The sequence below is a fragment of the Tachysurus fulvidraco genome, chromosome 10 (genome assembly GCF_022655615.1).
Source record: "Tachysurus fulvidraco isolate hzauxx_2018 chromosome 10, HZAU_PFXX_2.0, whole genome shotgun sequence".
Taxonomy (NCBI): Eukaryota; Metazoa; Chordata; class Actinopteri; order Siluriformes; family Bagridae; genus Tachysurus; species Tachysurus fulvidraco.
The window spans coordinates 2,669,819-2,697,134 of record NC_062527.1 but is presented as its reverse complement, the minus strand read 5'-3'; the positions used below and the strand labels follow the sequence as shown (position 1 = coordinate 2,697,134).

At 43.3% G+C, this 27,316-nt stretch overlaps 1 protein-coding gene across 3 annotated transcripts; it reads left to right on the top strand.

Annotated features, from left to right (window-relative positions):
* Nucleotides 1-316: 316 nt before the first annotated feature.
* nfat5a (nuclear factor of activated T cells 5a) lies at nucleotides 317-26,546 on the top strand. 3 transcript variants are annotated; one of them, XM_027163834.2, is made up of 14 exons: nucleotides 653-787; nucleotides 10,537-10,659; nucleotides 13,793-13,915; nucleotides 15,650-16,223; nucleotides 17,555-17,738; nucleotides 17,847-18,037; nucleotides 18,861-19,033; nucleotides 19,164-19,298; nucleotides 19,423-19,475; nucleotides 19,596-19,728; nucleotides 20,199-20,273; nucleotides 20,367-20,491; nucleotides 20,590-22,861; nucleotides 23,135-26,546. In XM_027163834.2, exons 3-14 carry the CDS (start codon nucleotides 13,858-13,860, stop codon nucleotides 23,359-23,361), a joined length of 4,200 nt encoding a protein of 1,399 aa, XP_027019635.1. In that variant the 5' UTR covers nucleotides 653-787; nucleotides 10,537-10,659; nucleotides 13,793-13,857; the 3' UTR covers nucleotides 23,362-26,546. The 3 variants fall into 3 exon arrangements, with proteins under 3 accessions (XP_027019634.1, XP_027019635.1, XP_027019636.1); XM_027163835.2 differs by lacking the exon at nucleotides 653-787 and adding an exon at nucleotides 15,076-15,138 and having other exon boundaries at nucleotides 9,731-10,659; XM_027163833.2 differs by lacking the exon at nucleotides 10,537-10,659 and having other exon boundaries at nucleotides 317-787.
* The last annotated feature ends 770 nt before the right edge of the window (nucleotides 26,547-27,316 follow it).

The window sequence follows — 27,316 nt, the reverse complement described above, 5'->3', positions numbered from 1 at the left end:
TGTTAGTTTCGTAAGTAATGTGTGCGATGGACTTGGATGAAATAATAAACACTATTTATTTACAGAAACAGTTAAAAAGAGAGAATAAACACAGTAGCATTTATTATGCTTTAAAGACTAAAGACATATACAGTATAATACACTAATGTGCCTTTTGATGTCCTCTAGAAGCTTTGTTTTATGGATGCAAATGAGCACATGACAGTTGCATCTCAGATTAATCTGAATATTAAAAAGTCCTAATCTTTTACATACATTAAACATGTGTATAGTTTAAAACATCTGCATTTCAGAGTCAGAGTCGGTGCGCATGCGCGCGAAGGGGGCGGAGTCGTCAGGGAACGGCTGTTATGGCTAACTAGCTAGTCAGATGGGTGAAGAGAAACGCGCTCGTTTTTGGGTAGTAAATAAACGCAGATGCCTGCAGTCCGCGTTTGATGGACTTAGGGACTTTATTTATGCCTGAACCAGTGGCCTCGCTTGTGTAGCGTGGCCTCCGTAGCCACTTGTCCATTGAGTCTCTGCTTGGAGGAGTGAGAGAAGCTGTTATCTCTGTCACAGCGTTAGCCACACAGCTAACGACACGGCTAGCTGTTAGCTCTGTCACAGCGTTAGCCACACAGCTAGCTGTTAGCTCTGTCACAGCGTTAGCCACACAGCTAGCCGTTAGCTCTGTCACACAGCTAGCCACACAGCCAACCTCGCTAACTTAGTATGCCTTCTGATTTTATAGCTCTTCTAAACACGGATATCGACCTCAATTCACCCAAATCTCTGTATTCCAAAGGTAAGCGAGATATTTCATTACTCCGTCTGTTCGTGGCAGAATAAACCCATTTAGGAACGTGTTACTATGGTAATATTTAGCTTCTGTGAGCAGCTAGTTAGCCTGCTAGCTCGCTGAAGCCAGGCAGTGCGCGCGCGCGCGCGTGTGTATGTGGTTGTGTGTGTTGCCTGTTGGGGGCGGTGTGTGTGTGTGTGTGTTGCCTGTTGGTGGTGTGTGTGTGTGTGTGTGTGTGTTGCCTGTTGGTGGTGGTGGTGTGTGTGTGTGTGTGTGTGTGTGTGTGTGTGTGTGTGTGTGTGTGTGTGTGTGTGTGTGTGTTGCCTGTTGGTGGTGTGTGTGTGTGTGTGTGTTGCCTGTTGGTGGTGTGTTGCCTGTTGGTGGTGTGTTGCCTGTTGGTGGTGTGTTGCCTGTTGGTGGTGTGTTGCCTGTTGGTGGTGTGTTGCCTGTTGGTGGTGTGTTGCCTGTTGGTGGTGTGTTGCCTGTTGGTGGTGTGTGTGTGTGTGTGTGTGTGTGTGTGTTGCCTGTTGGTGGTGTGTGTGTGTGTGTGTGTGTGTGTGTTGCCTGTTGGTGGTGTGTGTGTGTGTGTGTTGCCTGTTGGTGGTGTGTGTGTGTGTGTGTGTTGCCTGTTGGTGGTGTGTGTGTGTGTGTGTGTGTGTGTGTGTGTGTGTGTGTTGCCTGTTGGTGGTGTGTTGCCTGTTGGTGGTGTGTTGCCTGTTGGTGGTGTGTTGCCTGTTGGTGGTGTGTTGCCTGTTGGTGGTGTGTTGCCTGTTGGTTGTGTGTTGCCTGTTGGTGGTGTGTTGCCTGTTGGTGGTGTGTTGCCTGTTGGTGGTGTGTGTGTGTGTGTGTGTGTTGCCTGTTGGTGGTGTGTGTGTGTGTGTGTGTGTGTGTGTTGCCTGTTGGTGGTGTGTGTGTGTGTGTGTTGCCTGTTGGTGGTGTGTGTGTGTGTGTGTTGCCTGTTGGTGGTGTGTGTGTGTGTGTGTGTGTGTGTGTGTGTGTTGCCTGTTGGTAGTGTGTGTGTGTGTGTTGCCTGTTGGTGGTGTGTGTGTGTGTGTGTGTGTTGCCTGTTGGTGGTGTGTGTGTGTGTGTTGCCTGTTGGTGGTGTGTGTGTGTGTGTTGCCTGTTGGTGGTGTGTGTGTGTGTGTGTTGCCTGTTGGTGGTGTGTGTGTGTGTGTTGCCTGTTGGTGGTGTGTGTGTGTGTGTGTGCCTGTTGGTGTGTGTGTGTGTGTGTGTGTTGCCTGTTGTGGTGTGTGTGTGTGTGTTGCCTGTTGGTGGTGTGTGTGTGTGTGTGTGTTGCCTGTTGGTGGTGTGTGTGTGTGTGTGTTGCCTGTTGGTGGTGTGTGTGTGTGTGTGTTGCCTGTTGGTGGTGTGTGTGTGTGTGTTGCCTGTTGGTGGTGTGTGTGTGTGTGTGTTGCCTGTTGGTGGTGTGTGTGTGTGTGTTGCCTGTTGGTGGTGTGTGTGTGTGTGTTGCCTGTTGGTGGTGTGTGTGTGTGTTGCCTGTTGGTGGTGTTGTGTGTGTGTGTGCCTGTTGGTGGTGTGTGTGTGTGTGTGTTGCCTGTTGGTGGTGTGTGTGTGTGTGTGTTGCCTGTTGGTGGTGTGTGTGTGTGTGTGTTGCCTGTTGGTGGTGTGTGTGTGTGTGTTGCCTGTTGGTGGTGTGTGTGTGTGTGTGTTGCCTGTTGGTGGTGTGTGTGTGTGTGTGTTGCCTGTTGGTGGTGTGTGTGTGTGTGTGTTGCCTGTTGGTGGTGTGTGTGTGTGTGTGTTGCCTGTTGGTGGTGTGTGTGTGTGTTGCCTGTTGGTGGTGTGTGTGTGTGTGTGTTGCCTGTTGGTGGTGTGTGTGTGTGTGTGTTGCCTGTTGGTGGTGTGTGTGTGTGTGTGTTGCCTGTTGGTGGTGTGTGTGTGTGTGTTGCCTGTTGGTGGTGTGTGTGTGTGTGTTGCCTGTTGGTGGTGTGTGTTGTGTGTGTGTTGCCATGTTGGTGTGTGGGGTGTGTGTGTGTTGCCTGTTGGTGGTGTGTGTGTGTGTGTGTTTGCCTGTTGGTGGTGGTGTGTGTGTGTGTGTGCCTGTTGGTGGTGTGTGTGTGTGTGTGTTGCCTGTTGGTGGTGTGGTGTGTGTGGTTGCCTGTTGGTGGTGTGTGTGTGTTTCCTGTTGGTGGTGTGTGTGTGTGTTGCCTGTTGGTGGTGTGTGTGTGTGTTGCCTGTTGTGGTGTTGTGTGTGTGTTTGCCTGTTGGTGGTGTGTGTGTGTGTTGCCTGTTGGTGGTGTGTGTGTGTGTTGCCTGTTAGGGTGGTGTGTGTGTGTTGTTGCCTGTTGGTGGTGTGTGTGTGTGTTGCCTGTTGTGGTGTTGTGTGTGTTGCCTGTTGGTGGTGTGTGTGTGTGTTGCCTGTTGGTGGTGTGTGTGTGTGTTGCCTGTTGGTGGTGTGTGTGTGTGTAGCCTGTTGGTGTGTGTGTGTGTGTTGCCTGTTTGGTGGTGTGTGTGTGTTGCCTGTTGGTGGTGTGTGTGTGTGTTGCCTGTTGGTGGTTTGGTGTGTGTTTGCCTGGTGGTGGTGTGTGTGTGTGTTGCCTGTTGGTGGTGTGTGTGTGTGTTGCCTGTTGGTGGTGTGTGTGTGTGTTGCCTGTTGGTGGTGTGTGTGTGTGTTGCCTGTTGGTGGTGTGTGTGTGTGTTGCCTGTTGGTGGTGTGTGTGTGTGTTGCCTGTTGGTGGTGTGTGTGTGTGTTGCCTGTTGGTGGTGTGTGTGTGTGTTGCCTGTTGGTGGTGTGTGTGTGTGTTGCCTGTTGGTGGTGTGTGTGTGTGTTGCCTGTTGGTGGTGTGTGTGTTGCCTGTTGGTGGTGTGTGTGTTGCCTGTTGGTGGTGTGTGTGTTGCCTGTTGGTGGTGTGTGTGTTGCCTGTTGGTGGTGTGTGTGTTGCCTGTTGGTGGTGTGTGTGTTGCCTGTTGGTGGTGTGTGTGTGTGTTGCCTGTTGGTGGTGTGTGTGTGTGTGTTGCCTGTTGGTGGTGTGTGTGTTGCCTGTTGGTGGTGTGTGTGTGTGTGTGTGTTGCCTGTTGGTGGTGTGTGTGTGTGTGTGTTGCCTGTTGGTGGTGTGTGTGTGTGTGTGTTGCCTGTTGGTGGTGTGTGTGTGTGTGTGTGTTGCCTGTTGGTGGTGTGTGTGTGTGTGTGTGTTGCCTGTTGGTGGTGTGTGTGTGTTGCCTGTTGGTGGTGTGTGTGTGTTGCCTGTTGGTGGTGTGTGTGTGTTTACTTTTGGTGGTGTGTGTGTGTTGCCTGTTGGTGGTGTGTGTGTGTGTGTGTGGCCTGTTGGTGGTGTGTGTGTGTGTGTTGCCTGTTGGTGGTGTGTGTGTGTTGCCTGTTGGTGGTGTGTGTGTGTGTGTGTGTTGCCTGTTGGTGGTGTGTGTGTGTGTGTGTGTGTTGCCTGTTGGTGGTGTGTGTGTGTGTGTGTGTTGCCTGTTGGTGGTGTGTGTGTGTGTGTGTGTGTTGCCTGTTGGTGGTGTGTGTGTGTTGCCTGTTGGTGGTGTGTGTGTGTTGCCTGTTGGTGGTGTGTGTGTGTGTGTGTGTTGCCTGTTGGTGGTGTGTGTGTGTGTGTTGCCTGTTGGTGGTGTGTGTGTGTTGCCTGTTGGTGGTGTGTGTGTGTTGCCTGTTGGTGGTGTGTGTGTGTGTGTGTTGCCTGTTGGTGGTGTGTGTGTGTGTGTGTGTTGCCTGTTGGTGGTGTGTGTGTGTGTGTGTGTGTGTGTTGCCTGTTGGTGGTGTGTGTGTGTGTGTGTGTGTGTTGCCTGTTGGTGGTGTGTGTGTTGCCTGTTGGTGGTGTGTGTGTTGCCTGTTGGTGGTGTGTGTGTTGCCTGTTGGTGGTGTGTGTGTTGCCTGTTGGTGGTGTGTGTGTTGCCTGTTGGTGGTGTGTGTGTTGCCTGTTGGTGGTGTGTGTGTTGCCTGTTGGTGGTGTGTGTGTTGCCTGTTGGTGGTGTGTGTGTTGCCTGTTGGTGGTGTGTGTGTGTGTGTTGCCTGTTGGTGGTGGCTGTGTGTGTGTTGCCTGTTGGTGGTGGCTGTGTGTGTGTGTGTGTTGCCTGTTGGTGGTGGCTGTGTGTGTGTGTGTGTGTGTTGCCTGTTGGTGGTGGCTGTGTGTGTGTGTGTTGCCTGTTGGTGGTGTGTGTGTTGCCTGTTGGTGGTGTGTGTGTTGCCTGTTGGTGGTGTGTGTGTTGCCTGTTGGTGGTGTGTGTGTTGCCTGTTGGTGGTGTGTGTGTTGCCTGTTGGTGGTGTGTGTGTGTTGCCTGTTGGTGGTGTGTGTGTGTTGCCTGTTGGTGGTGTGTGTGTGTGGCCTGTTGGTGGTTTGTGTGTGTGGCCTGTTGGTGGTTTGTGTGTGTGTGGCCTGTTGGTGGTTTGTGTGTGTGGCCTGTTGGTGGTTTGTGTGTGTGTGGCCTGTTGGTGGTTTGTGTGTGTGTGGCCTGTTGGTGGTTTGTGTGTGTGTGGCCTGTTGGTGGTTTGTGTGTGTGTGGCCTGTTGGTGGTTTGTGTGTGTGTGGCCTGTTGGTGGTTTGTGTGTGTGTGGCCTGTTGGTGGTTTGTGTGTGTGTGGCCTGTTGGTGGTTTGTGTGTGTGTTGCCTGTTGGTGGTTTGTGTGTGTGTTGCCTGTTGGTGGTTTGTGTGTGTGTTGCCTGTTGGTGGTTTGTGTGTGTGTTGCCTGTTGGTGGTTTGTGTGTGTGTTGCCTGTTGGTGGTTTGTGTGTGTGTTGCCTGTTGGTGGTTTGTGTGTGTGTTGCCTGTTGGTGGTTTGTGTGTGTGTTGCCTGTTGGTGGTTTGTGTGTGTGTTGCCTGTTGGTGGTTTGTGTGTGTGTTGCCTGTTGGTGGTTTGTGTGTGTGTTGCCTGTTGGTGGTTTGTGTGTGTGTTGCCTGTTGGTGGTTTGGTGTGTGTTGCCTGTTGGTGGTTTGTGTGTGTGTTGCCTGTTGGTGGTTTGTGTGTGTGTTGCCTGTTGGTGGTTTGTGTGTGTGTTGCCTGTTGGTGGTGTGTGTGTGTGTTGCCTGTTGGTGGTGTGTGTGTGTGTTGCCTGTTGGTGGTGTGTGTGTGTTGCCTGTTGGTGGTGTGTGTGTGTGTTGCCTGTTGGTGGTGTGTGTGTGTGTTGCCTGTTGGTGGTGTGTGTGTGTGTTGCCTGTTGGTGGTGTGTGTGTGTGTTGCCTGTTGGTGGTGTGTGTGTGTGTTGCCTGTTGGTGGTGTGTGTGTGTGTGTTGCCTGTTGGTGGTGTGTGTGTGTGTTGCCTGTTGGTGGTGTGTGTGTGTGTTGCCTGTTGGTGGTGTGTGTGTGTGTGTTGCCTGTTGGTGGTGTGTGTGTGTGTTGCCTGTTGGTGGTGTGTGTGTGTGTGTGTTGCCTGTTGGTGGTGTGTGTGTGTGTGTGTTGCCTGTTGGTGGTGTGTGTGTGTGTGTGTGTTGCCTGTTGGTGGTGTGTGTGTGTGTGTGTGTGTGTGTTGCCTGTTGGTGGTGTGTGTGTGTGTGTGTGTTGCCTGTTGGTGGTGTGTGTGTGTGTGTGTGTTGCCTGTTGGTGGTGTGTGTGTGTGTGTGTGTTGCCTGTTGGTGGTGGTGGCTGTGTGTGTGTGTGTGTGTGTGTTGCCTGTTGGTGGTGGTGGCTGTGTGTGTGTGTGTGTGTGTTGCCTGTTGGTGGTGGTGGCTGTGTGTGTGTGTGTGTGTTGCCTGTTGGTGGTGGTGGCTGTGTGTGTGTGTGTGTGTTGCCTGTTGGTGGTGGCTGTGTGTGTGTGTGTGTGTGTGTGTTGCCTGTTGGTGGTGGCTGTGTGTGTGTGTGTGCTGCCTGTTGGTGGCCATGTGTGTGTTTTCTTACACTTAAGTGCAGTTAGTTTCAGTGACAGCTTCTCACCAGCTCTGTCGTCCTTCACCGAGCTCAAGGACTTCTGTTTATTATTTAACCTTGAAAACAAAAGCGTTTTGATTGTTGGTTAAAGATGTGTGTTTCTGAATAAGAAACTATCCAGGTTGCAGACTTGTTAGTTTCGGTCTGTGACTTGTGGAAGCTCTACAGCAGTGCATCACCTCAGAGACACTGAACACAGCTATTGTGGCTGTTCTGAGGGGAAACACAAGTGGCGTGAGAGAGAATTGTGTACTTTGGACAATACTTTTAGATGGGTTTTAATTGTACCTTTTGTCCCTTCTGGGAAAACGATTAAAATTGTCCGATGACACGTTTCTGTACTGGTCTCTGTGTCCATCCAGTGCAATGATGTGTAGATCAATGTCTCTGTGTCCCTCTGGAGGCAGCCTTGATGTCTCATACATAACATTATTATTCCCTTTATATATACCATGTCGGTATTGAGAGAGAAATGGTTGGAGTTTATGCATTTCACACTTATACTATACAACTATAAAAGCACTGTTCCTCTATGATTACCTGTGATATATTCGCTTTACCATAAATCTTGCGCGTGCAATATATTTTGCGACCTCTAATGTTTTTGAGAACCTGACTCAGTCTTTATACACCATTGTTGTTGTTTTTTTCTCCATCAGGAAGAGTAAGCAATAATATAATTCTATCTACTGTTCAGAGACGTCGTGTGTCTCTGTGTCCTCGACGGTGCTGCTGACACTCGACCGAGTCATAGTTCTGGGACTCTCTCAAAACTCTTCACTGTTTGTTTAGCTAGTTCTCTGTTTCTTTAGATTTGGCAGGCGTGTGTCATATCTCAACGCTACTTACTGTCATGTAAATCGGTCAAGCACATGAGCATGCTGTCACTCAGACTTCCTGTTTATAAAAGGAAATCCATCGACATGCAGAATGAAATCACAGCTCTCAAGCCATTTTACAAGGACTGTAATGAAGTCTTAACTAGATCTTGGGTCCATGCGATATGTCAGAATGGCATTAAAGGAATTACTTTTTGAGATGTTAAGTGTTGCATATTAGATTCGCTGATAATTGACATGATTGTTTAAGTCATGTAGCTGAACCTGACATTACATCGAGGAAATATGATTCTGCATGTGTACAGCTAGATGATGGAACATTTTAGCCAGCCATTCATCCATCCATCCAGCCATCCATCTTTCTGTCTTCAGTAACTGCTTTAACATGCTAAGGTCCAAGTTGGCTTTATTGCAGGGCATCAGGCACACACACACTCCTATATACCTACAGGCAGTGCTGAGTGTCTGCCTCATGTCTTTAGGAGGTGGGAGCAAATCTGCGAACCCAGACTGGCACAGAGAGAACATTTAGAGCAGCTCAATACAGACAGTAACCAACCTCATGCTCAAACCAGAGACCCTGGAGGATTTTAGCTACACTCAGTTGCCCATGTACACCACCTTTTCCCATGATGCACATACTGCCTATATCGGTCTCTGATCGCTTAATTTCTGTATCCACCTCTTCATCTGTTTCAATGCTTGTGTTATGAGTTCAACAAGCAAACCACAATCCTCTATCTATTTAAGGAAGCATCCGCTACCCCTCTATAAATCTACCCTTCCCGATGTGTTTACTTGTCATATTAAACTGTTCTGCAACACTATAACCCCGTAGCTCTCTAATACATTCGAGTGTATGGGTCCTGGGTCACTAGAGGAAAGATGAGTACAAATGCTGGTTGAATCTGTATGAAAGCTTTGCATCAGGAGAGAAGAAAAATTCAGACTGAGCAGAATTGGATTATTCTGTAATCCTTTGTGCCATTTCAGCAAACTGATTTATTTGTCTCTGAATTAAGTGAATTTTTGATTGTGACTTTAAAATTTTTTTTGCTATTTGAAATATATATTACAACAGTTTTAACACACAGTGATAAGAAAAAAAAATCTGGAATATTGATTGTTTGCAACCCTTTTTATTTTGGCAGTGAATGCACAGTCACACATTTTGGCAAATGCTTTTGCTTAGATTTTGGTTTACAGCATAAACAAGATAGGGAAAAGGGTAAATTTACATATCACAAGAAGACAACAGATACTAAAACATTTTTGAGTGTAATGAGCAACTTAATGCACGCATCATGATATGAATGTACCACAAAACCACTCATTTATTAGTGTTAACACTACATGGTGGCACAGTGGACAGTTTGGGTTACTGTCTGTATGAGATTTCACATGTTCTCTCTGTGTTCATGACCGTTTCTTTTGGGTTCTTCAGTTTCCACACAACTGCTGAAAAATATGCAGGGTGTCAGACTGGCTATTTGAAGCCCCCGTTCACACCTGGCGTTAAAGTGCATCTCGGGTGATCGGTTCACAAGTGGACAACACAAAGTATAGGAACAAATTTGTCTCAGATTCATTGCGATCATGCAAATAACATTCAGAGGTGATCTGGGACTCATATGACCACATCACATTTGTAGTGTGAATACGAATACATCTTGATGCATCCTGGACAGCAAAGATTGACTTAACTAAGGCCACGTTCACACTGCAAGTCTTAATGCTCAATTCGGGTATTTTGCTCAGATCAGATTTTTTTGTTTGGCTGTTCACATTACATTTTAAAATGTGGCCTATATTAGATACCAGTGTGAACAGTTTGCTGTTTCGAACTGATCCGCATGCACAAATGAACAGTGATGAAGTAACGATGACGTCACACGCAGCACGCCGTTGCGCTAAAAAGTTGGCGAGGTTATGGAGGAAGTAAGCATTTTCGCTTTTCTTTCTAAATGTTTGTGTAATGGCAGCCGTAACATTGATAGCTTTGCCTGAATTGAAGTATCTCCCCATATACTAATTCGGTCTAACACCTCATTCTCCCCCCACTGACTTGCTCCATCACTGTTCTCCGTTTTGTAGTCACGTTTGTGTGCGTACTCGCCGGCGCATAATTGTGATGAATGTCGATGTAGATTGACGTAAAAGTCGCATCAAATCCGCCTTGGTTGTTCACACTGCGGCCACATTGGAAAAAAATCTGATTTGGGTCTGATTCAGGACCACATATGGAATTGGCCCAGATCTGATTTGAAAAAATCACATCTGGGCCAGATTTGAGTGGTCACACTACTCCTGAAAAAGTCTGACCTGGTCACTTGACCCCCAAAAAAAAAAAATCAGATTTAGGCCACTTTTACCTGCAGTGTGAACGGGGCAGTTGCGTCAGTGCCCTGACCAGAAACCATGTAATCGTTGTGAGTCTGTCAGGAAATTCCCGTTAGAGCTAATGGGCTAGTGGTAGAGCTTTCAGCTGCCTTATCGTCTCATCTCTTATTCATTTATGTGTTTCATTAGCAGACCACTTGATTAAAATGTATGAACATGTGTACACAGTTATAAGATACGATTCGTGGGACATTTCTGCCTGAAAAGAAATGCAGCAGAAGACTCGGGTAATAAATGAGTGGCAGCCTTTTTGCACGCGTGAATCCGATCACAAGTGGTCACTTCATTATGCCTGAAGTGAACAGCTATACAGTCTCGTCTGTCCACTTTCCATCACTCACGGTGCATGCCAGAAGTGCATTATCGGGTGTGAACGAGCGTGTGAATGGTGTTCTGCAATGGACCAGCGTGTTCCCAGTGTTCCAGAAATTGGCTTCAAATCTTGAAGCGGATCAGAAAAAAGCAATTACTGTGGAATGAATGAATTAATCCTGCAATGGGGTAATTATTAGAACGATTCTCTAAATTATGTCAAAAGCCTGCGTCCTGTTCTATAAGTCTTCATGAAGGTGCCATTTAAACTATAAAGTCACTGAATGATAAATGTATTATGTTCCATTTAAATGGTTGTGATTATGTATGATTTGCACATTGGAAACACGCTCATGTCCTCCTGCCATCCCAGTACCTACAGTCTACTACGCTATCCCACAAAGACCAGCAACGCTGTATGTTTGAACCTCACAAGGACCCAGTCTGAAGTGGACACAACTGTTCACCAAAATAAGGGAGTTGTCCTATTAGAACGGTGAGTTTAGTGATTTGAGTTTAAACACATTTTCCTGAGCTTCACTACAACTTCTGTACTGTACTTTTGTATTTTGCTGTTAGCAAATCTGACACGCGTAAAGTCTGCTCTATTTATTTTTCTTTCTTTCTTTATTTTTATTTGTCAAAGCAAGGCATAAGTGGGAATCAACTGCACAAGTCTTGACCTGTATTGCTTGACATATTTATGCTGATCAGCCATAACATTAGAACGACTGATGGGTGATCATCTTACAGTGACATCGTTGTTTTGTTCAGTCTCACATAAGAGTTACTGTACAAACTGCTGAAAATGTTAATGCTGAACATACTCCGTCATAGGGCCTTCATGTGTTGTCTCTGATCCGATAGCTATCTGATTTGTTAAAACCGTACCGATTACATCAGACCACGTGAATGCGTCTCGGCGAATCGGATATCGATCCGATCTTTCTACCCCCGCCCAAAATGCTAATATATTTTACCTCGTTTCCGGGGTAATTGAAATGGAACACGTTTTGGTGTATGTGGTTTTCAGGACGCGATCGAAAAGAAGACGTAAAAACTCGTTACGACGTTTATGCTACAAAAAAAAAACAGCATTTACATTTATTTGTTTCTGGCGCAATGCACGACTCGTGAGTCACTCGCGAGTGACGCACTTCCGTTTGGGAGGAGTACAGCGCTGACGTATGTGGCTTGAACAACCACATTCATTTACACCTGTACAGTTTCATCTGAAACGTGTGCCAGACCACCTCCCGAAGGGGTTCGAACCGTCGGATTTATATCCGTTTCAAAAACGTTTCGGATTGCGTTTAGACCTGGTCTTTTTACCGTCGGATAGCTATCTGATCACAGAAAACGCATGAAGTGACCGGGTGTAAAAACCCCCATAATAATAGTGCCTCTGCTGTCTCCTGTGCACCACTCAAAGCTCCATCAATGAGCACATGCACATCAGAACTGGTCCATGGAGCAATCTTTGAAAGACCAGATGCATATGTGTCAGAGAAAGAGTCCAAGGTGTTGATTTGGCCTCCGGTTTCCCCAGATCTCAGTCTGATCAAGCATCTGTGGTGTGTGCTGGACAGTCTGGTACATCACTTCACAAACTCCTAACATCTTTGTCAGATACCACAGCGCACCTTCGGAGTTTATGTGAGGTCCGTACCTTGACGGGTCAAAGCGGTTTTGTTGGTACACAAGTGACCTATACAATAATAGGCAGCTGAATTTAATGTTATGGCTGATTGGTGTATAATGTATGTATTATTAATCATGTTGTAGTGGATTATACATAATGTACAATTCACATTTGTGATCTAAATGCCAATATCATTAAAGATTACAAACGCTGTTTATTTTCTAATTTCTGGGCAGTACATGGATAGCACTGGATGGTTTAGTCAGAACAGATCATCCATCAGTTATAAAGTCGAGTCTCTTATTGTTTGGAAGCTTATAATTCGGTTTGGTCTTAAGGATGTGTGATGTACAGACATCAAGGAAAGTGTGTATGTAAGTGTGGTTTGCACACTGTGTGTGTGTGTGTGTGTGTGCATGTATTTGTGAGAACTTTGTTCAGGAAGTAGGTGAAAACGCGACATGTTTGAATTGATACTTACCTTGCAAGCAAGTATTGTGTTTTTTTGTTTTGTTTTGTTTGAAGTGAGACTAAGAGACTGGAAGATACTGTAAAAGCAGGATGCTAATTAAACTTAAGGTAGCTTAAACTTAACGGTGGTGTCTCCGTTGTTTAAAAGCCAATGTTTAAATTTGAAATCACCAAAACAAACACGCCCCTAACCCAAATTGGTCTCACCCCTGTATCGATAGCTTCGCCCACACGTACATACGTAACCCAGGCGACTAATGGAAAGAAACGTGTCTTTATCATAGCTGAAGGGAAGAACAATACGATTGCAGATAAACAAACAAGCAAAAATGCCACACAAGCATAATCATGTAAAGGACAAAGGCATATATTAGTTCTGTGTAACAAAGCAAAACCAACGTTACTCACCTATCGAAAAGTCGGCCACATATTCACAGGTCGGCGTTTCCCGAGTCAAATCTCCTGAGCTAAACGCTGTTACTACACAAATAACATCTCTTTTCATTCGTAGTAATGTAGAGAGACAGCTACAACTGTGTTTTGTGTAGTAACAGCATTTAGCTCAGGAGTTATTGACTTGGGAAACTCCAATCTGTGAATATGCACCAACTTCCTGCTCCTTCAGTTCTCTCCAGCGCTGGAAAGCTGATCCTATATTAACACGTCCTGCTTCTTGCCTTATCGTAAGTCTTTCTTCTCTTTCTTTCTTTGTTTTTATCCTCCATGTCAATGTTAAAACTGCTTTCTGCTAATGTCACACATGCGCACCGAACACCCTCTCCGCCCATATTGACAAGCCCCGCCCCTTTCTGCTCATCGGCTACACGTTTGTTTAGTTTGGCGGCCGACTCAGTTTTCGAAGGGTTTCTCAAACGACGGAGACCCCACCTTTAAAGTAGATAGTTAACTGGTAAAGTAATGCTGTTATCTACGTTGAATGGGCTGAATCGACGTCTCTCATTTCATATTGGTAAACAACAACACAACAGTGTAGACAAAAGCTGTTCAGATCCTTTTTGGCTAGCTTACTTGTTATACACTCACATGAAGTTTGACGCTCAAATGAATGTCATTTAGATGAGGGCTTCATGAAGGGGAAGACTTTTATTAGCAGAGAAATCACGCCAAATGCCGTAAATGACTGAGATCATGCGCTAAGTGGTCTTGTGGTGTGAACAATTCTGGAAATGTGCTGGATGCTTTGATAGTCAAATCAAAAACGAAGCGGAGGAGTCCGAGGACAGTTTGTGGATTTTTAGCTGATGTTTCTCTTTTATTTTTCAGCTTTCAGGGTTATAAAAAAATGTACCACCAACTTAAGAAGTTTAATGTACTGAACATTTGAGCTGAGATAAATAGGAGGAATGAAATTCCCAGATATGTCCCCAGTTTCGGTTTCAGAGATGCGCAAATAACTAATATATTGTTTACGAGGTATTTGCCAAAATCGGACACTCTGAGCAGCAAATACGGTTCTCTCTCTTACTTGCTTATATTCATATTTTGCACATTTCAGAGTCAGTGTATGACCTCCTGCCTAAAGAACTTCAGCTTCCTCTAGCCTCACAGGACAGCCACAACATGAGTCAGAAGAGTGGTGGAGAGGCCGGTCCTCTTCCCTCTGCCGCTGTGGCCTCAGGTAGGTTCATTTCCTACAATTTTTTCCTTCAACCATCTTCTCTTTTGTTGCCCTAAAAAAAAAAAAAAAAAAAAAAAAATCGTGACTCATTCAATTTTCTCCCCTTAATCAATCTTGATTTATTTCGCCGATGCCTTTTTTTTTTCTTCCTCTTTTTTTTTTACATGCATGCAAGAGACATAATTTGCACTTGTAGTGTTCTGCTTTGGTCTCGATTTATTTTGCCAGTCCACACCTCCAGGTTTATATCATTTGCTTTTAATACTGATTCCAAACAGTATTTTCTCCATCTGCATTTCATTGCTGTTTTATTTCCAAGGACTGTATGTTTTATCGGGTGCTTGTATTATTTATTTATTTATTTATTGGTGGAAACGCGTCAACGCACTGTTCACGATATATAACCAGATTAAATCGTTTCCAATAAAACAGCTAAAATGTTAAAAGAATTTCCTGTTATTGCTCTCAGTGAACAGTTGTTGTTTCCTGGTTTTTGCCCAGACCAATTTCTGGCACGTGCCCACCAAAAGCATGTTGTAGTTAACATGACCCCAGAAGACTCTACTAACACTTACCGCCATTGACCGTTTTAACCGTTAGAAATCATTTAAGAAGTCAAAAAGTCTGGAGTGTTTTGCCGTAAAATGCATTATTAAGCATTTTAAACCTTGAGAAACCTATTTATTTATTTTTTTCTTCTTCTTCTGCTCTTCTCCCTTCTACTACGCACTAAGAAATTAGTCAGTGGTGGAGGGTTATTTACTTATTGATTATTATTATTATTATTATTATTATTAAGTTCCTGCTCAGCTGCTTTCTGCTTTGACAGGAATCTGAGCATAAAATGGGGCTGTGCATATAAGGATCTGTTTTGGGGCAATACATTTTGTGTGTGTACCGAATATAAGATGATGAAATCAAAGTAAAAAAAAAATTGCGAGTATTAATGAGACACTGCTGGCTCTGTGAATTTATTTATTTATTTTAAATTTTTTTATTTTAACCAAAATTTGTTTTTTGGGTACCATGTGCTCTGGTTAACACCAGCGTTGATTTGTGCACAAAATGACTCATTGACCAAAATTTGCTGATATTGACATTGGCTGACCTTTGACCAGCACTTACTGCTCTTTTGCTGTCATTTGTCGTTTTTATTCCAGGGAGTTCCCTCTGAAACAGGGAGAGTCTGCTTATAAAATGGTCTGCAGTTCTCTGCTTCGTAGGTCAGAAGCTTGTTTATTCTGTCTCCATGGCTATGCTCAGTCCCAACCAAATCCTCCGATTGGCATGCATTAGCTGACATCTGACAATTATAATTGGAGCCCATTTGTTTTGATAGGCTATGTAGATCAGCTCAGCGGTTAGTAATGCGATAACAACTATACATGCTCTGTATGACTTACGCATGTTTACATGGCACAGGATTTAATCTAATTTAACATTTAGGCTGTAGACTGTAGTTTATGATAGAATTACATACATGCAGTAATGATAGAATATGAAATTTCTTTACACACTGTAATGTATTCATTGATTGCTAGACAGGAAAAGAAAAATCATGGATTTTTTTTTATAAATGATTGGCCTGATATTATTGCTATGTTTTTTAATTTGGAAAAATTGGCCTAAGGGGTTAGGACAAAAATCATGCACAAATTGCACTGCTTGATCGGGACTGCTAGCCAGTTTTGTAGTAACGAGCATTATTAATTATTATTTATGTGCACACTACAGATGCAGCCACCGCCTGTGTTGTCTCATCCTCCCCTGGAGGGCACAGCAGTGCTTCTTCCTGTCCCAGCATGCACTGTGCTACTTCAGCTCCAGAGCAGTCTTCCAGGCTCCACTGTCTCCCTGTCGAGGTGCTGGGAGCGGAGCCTGGTTCGGCTTCTGGTACCAGTGGGACTCCTGGGAATGATGCTGTTGGAGCAACAGTCCATCAAAGCCAGATGACGCCCTCAAAGCGACGCACTGTACTTAACATCTCGCCACCTCCAGAAGACCTGCTCGATGACAGCCGCATGTCCTGCCAAGATGAGGTGACGCTTAACCCAGACTCTGAGCAGAGTGGCAGCATATGGATGGACGACTCCGTATCAAACTTCAGCATGCTGAGCAGCAGTTCATATAACGACAACACCGAGGTTCCTCGGAAATCCTGTAAGCGAACACCACGCCAGAGGCCAGGCCAGAAGCCTGTAGCCAGGGATGAATCCACCATGGATGTGTTTGATGCTGACAGTGCAAAAGCTCCACACTTTGTACTTTCACAACTCGGCTCTGAAGGAAAGGGCACTCTCAAAGGGAGGCGAGTTGAATTTACAACTTAATCTTTAAAATCACAAGATGTCTAAGCTGAGTTTGGATCAGGGCCAGTCGTGTCAGTTGAACTAAACTTTACTTATAAGTGAGCATTCAGAGTCAGTTCATAGCAGTCTTCTGTAAGTACAGTATTTTCCGCACTATAAGGCGCACCTAAGAGCCTTAAATTTTCTCAAAAATCGGTCGTGCGCCTAATAATCCGGTGCACCTTGTGTGTGCACTGAGTTCCGAAAACCTGTAAAAATGTTGTTGTGCGACTTTGGTAAGCGCTCCGCTCGATTGACTGTCGGACCATTTTCCACTGACACGGATGTAATACATACACTACCTACGCTGGCAGCGATAAACCAATCAGAGAACATTACGTAATACGTACAGTACGTACGCTTACCTCCGCCACGCCTCCGGTAGGTATACTACCGGTATGTTGCAAAACAACATTTGTTTCTTCCTGACCATTATGCGGTCCACACTCCAGTCCAGTAGGTGGTGGTAAATGCACCTTAAGTTGGTTTGCCATCCGCCAATAAAAATCTGATGCTAACGAGGCACAATTCAAACTACAGGCTATCAGTTACGCGGTTGTAAATGGGATTAGAGCAGCTGAAAGAATTCAACATCAATGTAGCTATGGTTCGGAAGTGGAGGAAGCAAGAAATTGTACTGCGTTAAGATAAGAAAACACAGTAGATGAGGACTTTGATGGATTTGTGGGAGAAGATTGATTTAAAAAATAATGTCTGTGTGTTGTTAAATAGTAGAATAAAGTTCAACTAAACTCACTGTTTTGCTTCTGTTACCTTTTTTGTAGACCGTATGTTTTAGCATGCGCCTTATAATACGGTGCGCCTTATGTATGGGTTAAGTACAGAAATAGACCTCGTAATTGAGACTGCGCCTTATAATCCGGTGCGCCATATGGTGCGCAAAATACTGTAGTTAGTTTCAGTGGTTAGACTCTTGACAGCTTCGGTTTAACAGACATCTGAACCTAATCGCAGAATTAAGAGCAAACATTTTAGAAATAAGCATCAGTTCATTGCCATTTTTTGAAATAACAATAGTTCTTAGTTCTTAATATTTCATAGTCTTATGCTCTGTGGGTCTGTTGGCCACAAGCTTCAGAATTACTCCTTTAAGTTATAACATGCAGGATGACCGTGGAAGCTTACGTTTATATCGGGGTCTTTTTTTTTTATCATAATTTCATAATACAAACCGTATAGACCGTGACCGAGGGAGCCCGTTTCCATGGGGCATATATCAGTTTCCAGATTTCGTTTTGTCAGCTGATGCCCTTTTGTTATTTTTCCGTAGCACCCTGGAGGTGTCTGGCAGCCAGAAAGTTGGGATTCTTTCAACACAGTATCCACAAAAGAGTGAGGGGAAAGAGCTAAAGATTCTGGTACAGCCTGAGACGCAACACAGGGCACGATACCTTACAGAGGGCAGCAGGGGATCTGTCAAAGACCGCACACAGCAAGGCTTCCCTACGGTCAAAGTAAGTAGTAACATAATTATTTTTCTTTTTGTGGTAGAACGCGAGCATCGTTAATTTAATCTAAACGTGAACAAAAATGTTCATGGATGTACTGTTTTCTACTTCTAGTTAGAAGGTGTGAATGAGCCTGTTGTTCTCCAAGTGTTCGTGGCTAATGATGCCGGACGTGTAAAACCCCACGGCTTCTATCAAGCGTGTAGAGTTACAGGACGCAACACGACAGCCTGTAAAGAGGTAGATATCGAAGGGACCACCGTGATCGAAGTGAACCTCGAGCCGAGCAACTCCATGACCTTAGCGTAAGATTTTTATTATTTTGTTACTTGCTTTATTTCTTTTTCTCTTGAAATAATAATGATGTTGCTTTGTAGAAGCCAACATTCTGTTTTCCTATTTAAGCTTAGACAATAATTTATCAAGAGTAACTCCTCCTAGGACTTTCGAGCCACATGCACTAAATTCGGATATGTCGTAGAACCTGGTCTGAAGTTTGTTGCTGTTACATTTCTAAGCGATCCGAGTACCGGTACTTCTGGTACCGGGTCTCAAATTGGCCTTTTTTTTTTCTCCATAGACTGACATTATAAACTTTGGAGGTTTATAACTCGGCAAGCTTTCGAACTATGTACACCAAACTCGGCCAGCTCCTTTAGGGTGATGCTCTGAACAAAGGTTTAAATTGGTGTACCGACTGGCCTTTCGGTTGTCCCGCAACCCCAATATATGCAAAATCAAAAAACTTTTTACAACATGGACATGTGACGTATCAAAACACTCAGAACAATGAGGGGAACTTCCTCACGGGTATTCTGATGACGTCACGGGAAACACTTAGCCCAATGTGGGGATCTTACTCAAGAGTATTCAGATGACGTCACATGCTCGTCTCCACTTGCCTCCAAATGTTTTGGCCCCCTAGCTTTCTGTACACTTGCCTCCAAACTTAACATTGATCCTCATGTCCACTCGCCTCCAAAAAACACCGGCCTTCGAGAATACTTGCTTTGTCAAAGCCGACATCAAAGTTTGTCGCGACAAACTTTACAAATCTAGTTTCTTGTTGAATCTTTTTTGAATCCTGCAGTACTGGAATTAATACAAGGTACATTTTTCCCTCTACAGTGTGGATTGTGTCGGGATACTGAAATTGAGGAACGCGGATGTGGAAGCCCGAATAGGAGTCGCTGGCTCTAAAAAGAAAAGCACCCGTGCACGTTTAGCATTCAGAGTTAACATCCCCAGGACAGACGGATCTTTCCTCACCCTGCAGATTCTTTCTTCTCCGATCCTCTGTAGTGAGTAGTATTTTTAAACGTCTGTGAAATTTTTCCAATATCGTGTACTCGTGTATTTATTAAACCTTTCAGATGAATGCTCATGTGGGGTTTAATAGCTAATAGATTTTTTTTATCATCTACTATACAGCCCAACCTGCTGGAGTGCCTGAAATTCTCAAAAAGAGTCTTCATACCTGCTTAGTGACTGGAGGAGAGGAGGTCTTCATTATTGGCAAAAACTTCCTGAAGGGAACCAAAGTTATTTTTCAGGAAATTTCCACAGGTATCTGGTGTAGATTCCTAGTATATGAAATGTCTTCAGTGAACCGGTCATCTTCTATCCTCTATTTTTTTTTTTTTTTCCGTCCCGTAATATGAAAACAAATCCGTTTCTAATTCTGTTCCAGACGATGGCTCGTGGCAGGCCGAAGCAGAGATCGACATGGAACTTTTCCATCAAGTAGGTGTAGTTGTCCTTTATAATCTTCTGCTTCTACTCTTTTGGCTTTTCCCGTCAGGAGTCGCCACGACTCCTTGTACAACGATTTATGTTTATTAAGATTCTTTTACTTTCAAACAGAATCACCTAGTGGTAAAGATTCCTCCTTATCATGACCTGACGGTGACCTCACCTGTATCGGTTGGAATCTCCGTGTTAACGAATGCCGGAAGAACACACGAACTACAGCCTTTCACCTATACCCCTCTTCCAGGTTTGACAAGAATTTGTTACGTGGACATGAAACTTATTGATATTCTTAAATTTATTGCAACTGCACTAGATCAGGGGGAAGTCGTGGCCTAATGGTTAGAGAGTCTGACTCCTAACCCTGAGGTTGTGGGTTCGAGTCTCTGGCCGCCCACGACTCTGGTGCCCTTGAGCAAGGCACCGAACCCCCCCCCCAACAAGCATAAATGGCTGCCCACTGCTCCGGGTGTGTGTTCACGGTGTGTGTGTTCACTGCTGTGTGTGTGTGTGTGCACTTCGGAATGCAGAGAACGAATTCTGAGTACAAAAAAAAAAAAAAAACATTGGCTAATCATTTGGATTATCAGTGATAATAACCGTGTTCTGTTCCATAATTTACGGCACGTTCCATTTTGAGCAGACCGTCTGATACGTCTCACGTAATTGCACGTATTCAATCATGATGACATCTTAACACTTTCTTTCTTCACGCAGAGAAAGTCAACGTTCCCGTGAAGTCCGAATTGTCAGTGACGCCGAAGCCTTGCACGTTTAAGGAGCAGATAAATGGTGTGAGCTTCAGAAATAATGATCATTGTATGCATTCTTTGGCTTGATCAAAAGTTGACTTACTCAGTTTGTTTAAAAATCACTTGTTTCCAGCAATGCAAACTGGCACCAATAGTCTTAACAGTACCTTGATGGCCCCAATGATCTCCATAGTCAAAAGGGAAGAAGTAACTCCGATGGAAATCTCTACCAACTCGACAACATCTAACATTTATAAGGTGAACTGGAAATTACTTTCGCCGTTCAATTTCAATCAATAAATTGAGATTATTACTTTATAAATAATTCAACTTTTTTATTTTTGTCATTTATCCAGCCTACAGAGGTCCTTAATACAGAGCAACAGATTTTGGAAATTTCCACGATCCTTCCTACAAGTAGCAAATCCTTTCCTAGCCCCGTGCCTCTAACATCTGTTGACTGTCAACAATCGGTGCCTACAATGTTTGTACCTCCAGAGCCCCTTACAACGATTCAGAAACAGGATATCCCCTCTACTCCATCTTTTCAAGTCTCCTTGTCAGAAGACACCACGGTTCTCCAGCCTGTGCCCCCGCAGGTCCCCCAGCAGTTCTTGAGGGAAACCCCTGAGACTTTGTCTCCGGAAGACGACAGTCCGGATGGCACAGGAATGGTGGTAGTGGGGATTGAATCTAGGCCTCCACCTTCCCAACAACCCCAGGTTCAGACCATTTTGCCTCAAGATGAGGTAGCACAGCTGGAAAGAGCTGTTCGGGAATTGCAAGAACAGCAACTGAATTCTGTGCTTTATGATTCAAACCCCACTGCCGAAAACCTCCAGCAACATGTCCAGGAAAACATGAACAGTTTAAGGCTCGGAGGCAACGAGAACACTTTGACCAATCAACAGCAGCAGCGACAAGAGAATAATCTCTTGCAGAATCTGCAGCAACAGCATCAGAATGCTCTAGCCGACCTGCAGCATCAACAAACGGTCTTAAACAATTTGCAGCAGCAACAGAAGGTCTTGGAGAACTTCCAGCAACAGACTCTTGGAAATCTGCAACAACAATCGCATCAGAAAGTCCTGGAAAACCTGCAACACCAGAAAGTTCTTGGGAACATTCAGCAACAGAACTCTTTGGTGAATATTCAGCATCAGAAAGTACTTGATGATCTGCAACAACAGCATCAGCAGAATCTAGAGAAACTTCAACAAGAGCAACAACATCAAGAGGTCTTGGAAAGCTTGCAGAAACAGTTACAAACAGAACTCTTACAGCCACAGATTCCCATGCAGTGCACACCGAGTTTCCCTGTAGTACAACAGGATCAAATGTCCGAGCATCAAAGCACCACGCAGATAGATGGCTCTTCTGACAGTTTTCTCCATAATTCATCCCCACAGCCACAGCAGCAAAGACTTTTTCAACAAGCTGGGGGGCTGCTCACTATTCAGACGTCCGGCTTTCTTCAGCAGTCACCCTCCCAAACCTCACCTCCGCAGCAGCTGTTTCAGACTCACACACCTATTACTGACACACAGGAACCACAAACGGGGCTTTTTGGAACTTCTGAAGCTACCCAGGTCCAACCTGCTTTATTTTCCAATACAGTGACAATGCTGACGAGCACTAACATATCTTCCGAGCAACAGGCTCCCTCCGCCACCCTGTTCATTTCTCAGGTCGGACTGCACAGCCAGATAACATCTAGTAATTCCCAAAACCAACAACAGCAACAAATCGCTTTTCTCACTCCGATGGAAACGTCAAACTCGGCAACCCAATCAGTGTCGCTTTTTCGGGGACAACCCCAGATGTCCACTCCGATGGATCAGCACTCTTCTCAGTCTCAGCAAATACCACCACCCCAGCAGGCTTCTCTGTTTCAGAATATTTCTACAATGTCCCAAAATCCTGGTCAACAGCAACCGCAGCCGGGCTTACTGTTCTGCGCTTCTCCCGTTAACCCTCAAGACCTGCCGCAGACTCTTTTGTTCAGTACCCCGAACCAAGGTCCAGTAGGTGGCAGCGCACTGCCCCAAAATATCTTTCAAGACCAGCAACCCATGCAGGTGGTTCCAAGCCCTGGTAACATGACAACAGACAACTCAGCAAGTCAGCCTACAGTCTCGCCATCACAGTCAACTCGAAGTCAACAGATTCTTTTTCCCCAAGCCAATGTAGTGACCGTGTCGCCACAAGATTCAGCCGAGCCTATGTCTTTTCAAGATGAGACCTCTGTTGTGGGTCACTCGTCTGCTGGTATGCCCACAAGCCAGACTGGACTCTTTCAGGACCAGCAGCCTATGCAGGTTGTCCCAAGTGCTAGCAGCTGCGCCCCTGTCCCTTCCACAGACCAAGGCACTGTTAATATATTTTTACCACAGGCAGCCATTTCTGCACTCCAAAGTGGTGTAGGAACTCAAGAGTTACCTCAGACTGCTACAGCAACTGCCATGTTTAGTGGGCAGGGTGGTGTGGCGATCGGAGGGTTGCAGAGCACCTCGGCCACATCCGGTCAGCCAGCTCCAGAGTCACTTTTTCAGACAGCTTTAGGAGGAACCCTAGACCAGCCTGGACAACCAGGACAAGCAGGTCTATTTATTTTTGAAATCCCCACTGGTAAGTTCACTTTATCATGGTGCCGATATTTTAATTAATTGTCAGTGTGGGTGGGTGCAGGTTTACATTCCAACCAAGCAGAAGCCAAGCTTCAGTCTGTCGATCAACCGAATTTAACAGGTGGAATCTGGTGTGGCTTAATTTGTATGAAAACCTGCACCCACCCCAGCCGTCTGCGGATAAGATCGGACAGCCCCGATCTAAATAAATCAGAATATTGTCGGTGTATTGTAGGAGTCTCACCAAACTAATTTTTTTTGTTCTGTTTGCCAGAATGTGGTTCGTTATTAACCCCTCCTGGTCCCGTGTTGCCGGACCAACTCGTCACCATGGGGCACCCCAGTTCAGATCACAACCAGAACCAGCTTCAGACCAGTGCACAGATTCACAGTTTAGTTGGACTAGACCAGTCCAACAACCTCAGCGAAAAGATCGACGAACTACTAGAACAGTTTGAGGAACAAGGGAAGACGCTTCCCAGGGACTTCTTAGAACAGTAAAACACGTACAAATGTTACTTTGGATAAGTCTACGTGAGCTCAGTTTCGAACTCCTAGACACAAATGACTTGGGCGACTTGAAGGATCTAAATTTTTAAAGCCTTTTAATATTTATTGAATGGATCATGTAGGCTGTTACAGATGGGTATAATCATGGAACCAAATATTTGGGGCCAATAAAATGTCGTCTCGAGTCAGTGTTGTGATCTGTCACGGCATTTCATATTTTGGCGATATATGTCATGTTGACAAATTCCGTCACTCGTTCTACTTCACCATCTTCCATCTGTCTAACAGAAACTGACACAAGGTATCTAACAAAACTGTTGTCGATCCGATGTACTACATCGGACTAATTCTTTGTCTGAATTTTTAGATGGTGTGTTTAGCACTTTATTGCGTGTTTTGAAGTGAGTTACCTGCTCTTTAGCTTTCGACCCATTCTTATCCATATCGACCCCTTTTTTTATAGTCTTTCCCAAAAGATCCTCTATTTTGTACCAATACATACTTATCGTCCATGTCGATATTAACCTATATAATGAGCCATGGTTACTGCTTTTATCTTTTTTTTTTTTACACACATGCGTCCACTTGGTCTCGATCCATACATTCTATATGATAACATTTTACTGTATATATTTGTATGAACCATATTTTTGACTGTCATCTAATATATTTTTTAAAGAAGTGGTCCATCTTTAGTCATTCCTGTCATGGACATGTTATAGCACTTGCGTACGTGGTTACATAAGGACGATGTGTCCGACGCGTACGTAAGCTAGCCTGGTGGACTGCCCTAAAACTGAGTTAGTGTCATATATATATACATATATATATATATATATATATATATATATATATATATATATATATATATATATATATATATATAAAATATATATATTACAAAATAAAATCGAAGGCGTTCATGTTGGATCGCAAAAAGAAATTTTACTTATTCATTGTCCACAAAGTCTTAAGCAGTGATCTGTTTAGATGGAATATTTAGTTTCAGGATGCCCACCAAGCTTAAGGATATGCATGCCCATGACGTAGTGTGTACGTTGTGTGTCTGTGTGTGTTTTGTGTTTAATAGACAACAAATAGTGAATTGATATTTGTACTATGTTACATGAGTTTTAATTTGTGTGTTTTTTTTTTTTAATAAATATATATATATTAAACACATTAGATGTACCGTTCGATCGGGCACTAGCTACTGGAAAGATTTATTAACGTGGAAGATCGATCGAGCATCGTATTTCATTCGTTTCTTATGTTGAATTTGGTAAATGAAGTTGTACAGGGATCGTTTTAAACACGTCGCCGTACAGTAGTGGTGCTACTTTGTTTACAAAATGACATAAATACCCATCGTGTTTTATATATATATATATATATATATATATATATATATATATATATATATATATATATATATATATATATATACATACATACATACTTTTGGACTGATATTATTTATAGTTCCTAGCTTTCTCTGATGTAAGCAGCTTATTTTCTCTGACCGGGAGATCATTTTGTCGATTTTCCTTTAGTTAGAGGACAACTTCCCCACAATCATAAATGTTTATGGTTTCCCCTTCATTTAAAATAAGAAATCGGCGTTTTCATTTACAAAAGCACCTTTTGCTTCGACAATGTTATCAGGCAAATCAATTTTGTTTATAGAAATGTAAATTCCTTTAAAATTAATTTGTCTCTGTTTCCCTTATTTGTCCATTATTGTATAGTCATTCATTCATTCTAATGATGTATTTAACACTTGCCACAAACTGTAAAAAGAACACTGTAGTGGTAGTGAGATCGTTTTCCTCTGTGTGTTATTGGTTCGGTGTTTTATGCTCTTTATAGTAAAAAAATGTTTTTTTTTTCTTCTTTTTTTTTAACTTAATGCATTTTAAGTGAGCCATACATACAGTATTTTTGTAAGTCTGAAATTACTAAATGTACTGTGTACATTTCAAAAATATTGAATTTTCTGTCCCTTCTGCAGTCAATTTTTTTTTTTTTTTTTTTTTTTTTGAAGAAAGAGATTTTTTTTTTTGGGTCCCGTCACTGTGTTAGGAAGCAGAACGTCTGATCGCATGTAGATCAAATATTCAAATAAGAGCTGGAATAATATGAGGGTTTAGTTTTTTTCTCTAGACAAGCTGATGATTTGCAAAGTCCAAACTAAATGGTAACTTGATTTCAGAATGAAAATGTTTTTACCTCATGGTGTAGAGACATAAGTTTCACTCTACATCTAATTAAGGACCAATAATAAAACAATTTTTTTTTAGTATATGGCAGCAAAAGCTTGAATTCTAGATGAATTATTTGAGTTTTGTGAGCTTTTTTTTTAGGTCGAAAGATCTCGTATGAGATGAAAAAAAACAGAAACGGATAAAAAAAAAACTGAGCATTTCTGTGCAGTCCATCGATTATAAGAACAAAATAAAGCGTTCAGTATGTTATGCATACATTCTGTGTTTTGTTGAATTGTGCTATTTTTATTAAAAGTACTTTTGTGCCTTTAAAAAAAAAAAAACGTATCCCCCTTACTTCTAAAGTACCTTTTGAACTAGATAAACCCTTTTGGTTTTTAGTTGCGCTTTTTAAAGAATCCAGAAGTTTATTTACACATTTATTAGAATTCCATGTTTTACGGTCTCGTCGACATATCGTTTAATCCGAATGCGGGTATGCGTTCGAGCTTTGTGTCATGAACTGCTATGCAGCTCCACCATTTTATTCGGTCTGTTGGGTTGTCTTGAGTTGATAGAACAAGGTACAGAGCAGAAAACAAAAAAATCAACCTATTTTGATCGTTAGTTCGGCGTATGTGTGTGAAATGGTTTCGACCGCAATCCCGGAGTACTTTCGTCACTCTGCAGCGGTTCGTGTTGTCCGAGTTGTTTTTACTGGTTTATTTTCTTCCTTCATATGCGTTTTTTTTTTTCTTCTGGTTTGTTTGCTGTGAATATAACTTACTCTAGAATTCACCGGGATTATATCCGTATACCTTTCGGTCTGTGTGAAGTAACAACAGGTTAACATAATTATATTTGTCTTTTGCTTTATAACTCAGTACAATCCTGAATTTGTATCCACTTGCAGTTCTTTTTTCTGTAAAATGTGCTGCTATCTGTATGGAATAAACATAGATCTGAAATCGTTCTCCGTGTGTCTTTTAAACGAACCGATAAAGGAACCTAGTGAGCAATCACAAGGGATGTTTGTTTATTGATCCAGGGGCAACTTTCGATCGATTTTTTTTGCTATAAAATCATGATTACATTTGACTTAATAAACCGTATATGTGTGTCTATTTCACCAGGAGATTCCAGCGTACACCACCTGTGTCTTTCACCATAGAATAACAACACATTCAGTCAGATGCGGTGTGGCTGGATGGGAGGATGAATCTGGAGACGTCTCAGAAGACGAATTTGTTTTGCAGATGTTCTTCAAATGGAAAAATAGTCTGACTTCTTGTTTTGGCCGCCTTGTCGTTCAACTCCTCTTCATTCGTGTCTACGTAAATGTGTGAGAGCCTAATGCGGTATAATAAAATATATATAGGTGTTTTTTTTTTATGTGATAATGTTCCAAAGGGCTCAGGTCGTATAAGAGAAAGTAATGGAAAGTATGCGAGATTTTTATAATTAACACAGATGTCACTTTATTATTTCATACTTAATTATATTTTCATAATAAAAACGGTTTATTTTATTAATTTATTTATTATAAAGCCTTAATCCTGTAATAAAGCCTGGTTTCAACCTCTTTTTGTGAATAAAAGTGTAAATGTAGTAGATGTTGTCTTGATTTCTCTGCCAGATGTTCAACATCAAGTCATAACAGGAGAATAACCGCTGAATCATCTGTACTTAAATAATCATCAGATTCATTTTTAGTGCTGTGCAAAATAGTTGCACTAAGTTGC

Bases quoted from the DNA above. Each gene is read 5' to 3' on its own strand.
- nfat5a (XM_027163833.2), top strand. From the start codon at position 715: ATGCCTTCTGATTTTATAGCTCTTCTAAACACGGATATCGACCTCAAT. The intron at 19,034-19,163 runs GTGAGTAGTATT...TCTACTATACAG, and splicing joins TTCTTCTCCGATCCTCTGTA to CCCAACCTGCTGGAGTGCCT. The intron at 20,492-20,589 runs GTGAACTGGAAA...TCATTTATCCAG, and splicing joins CAACATCTAACATTTATAAG to CCTACAGAGGTCCTTAATAC.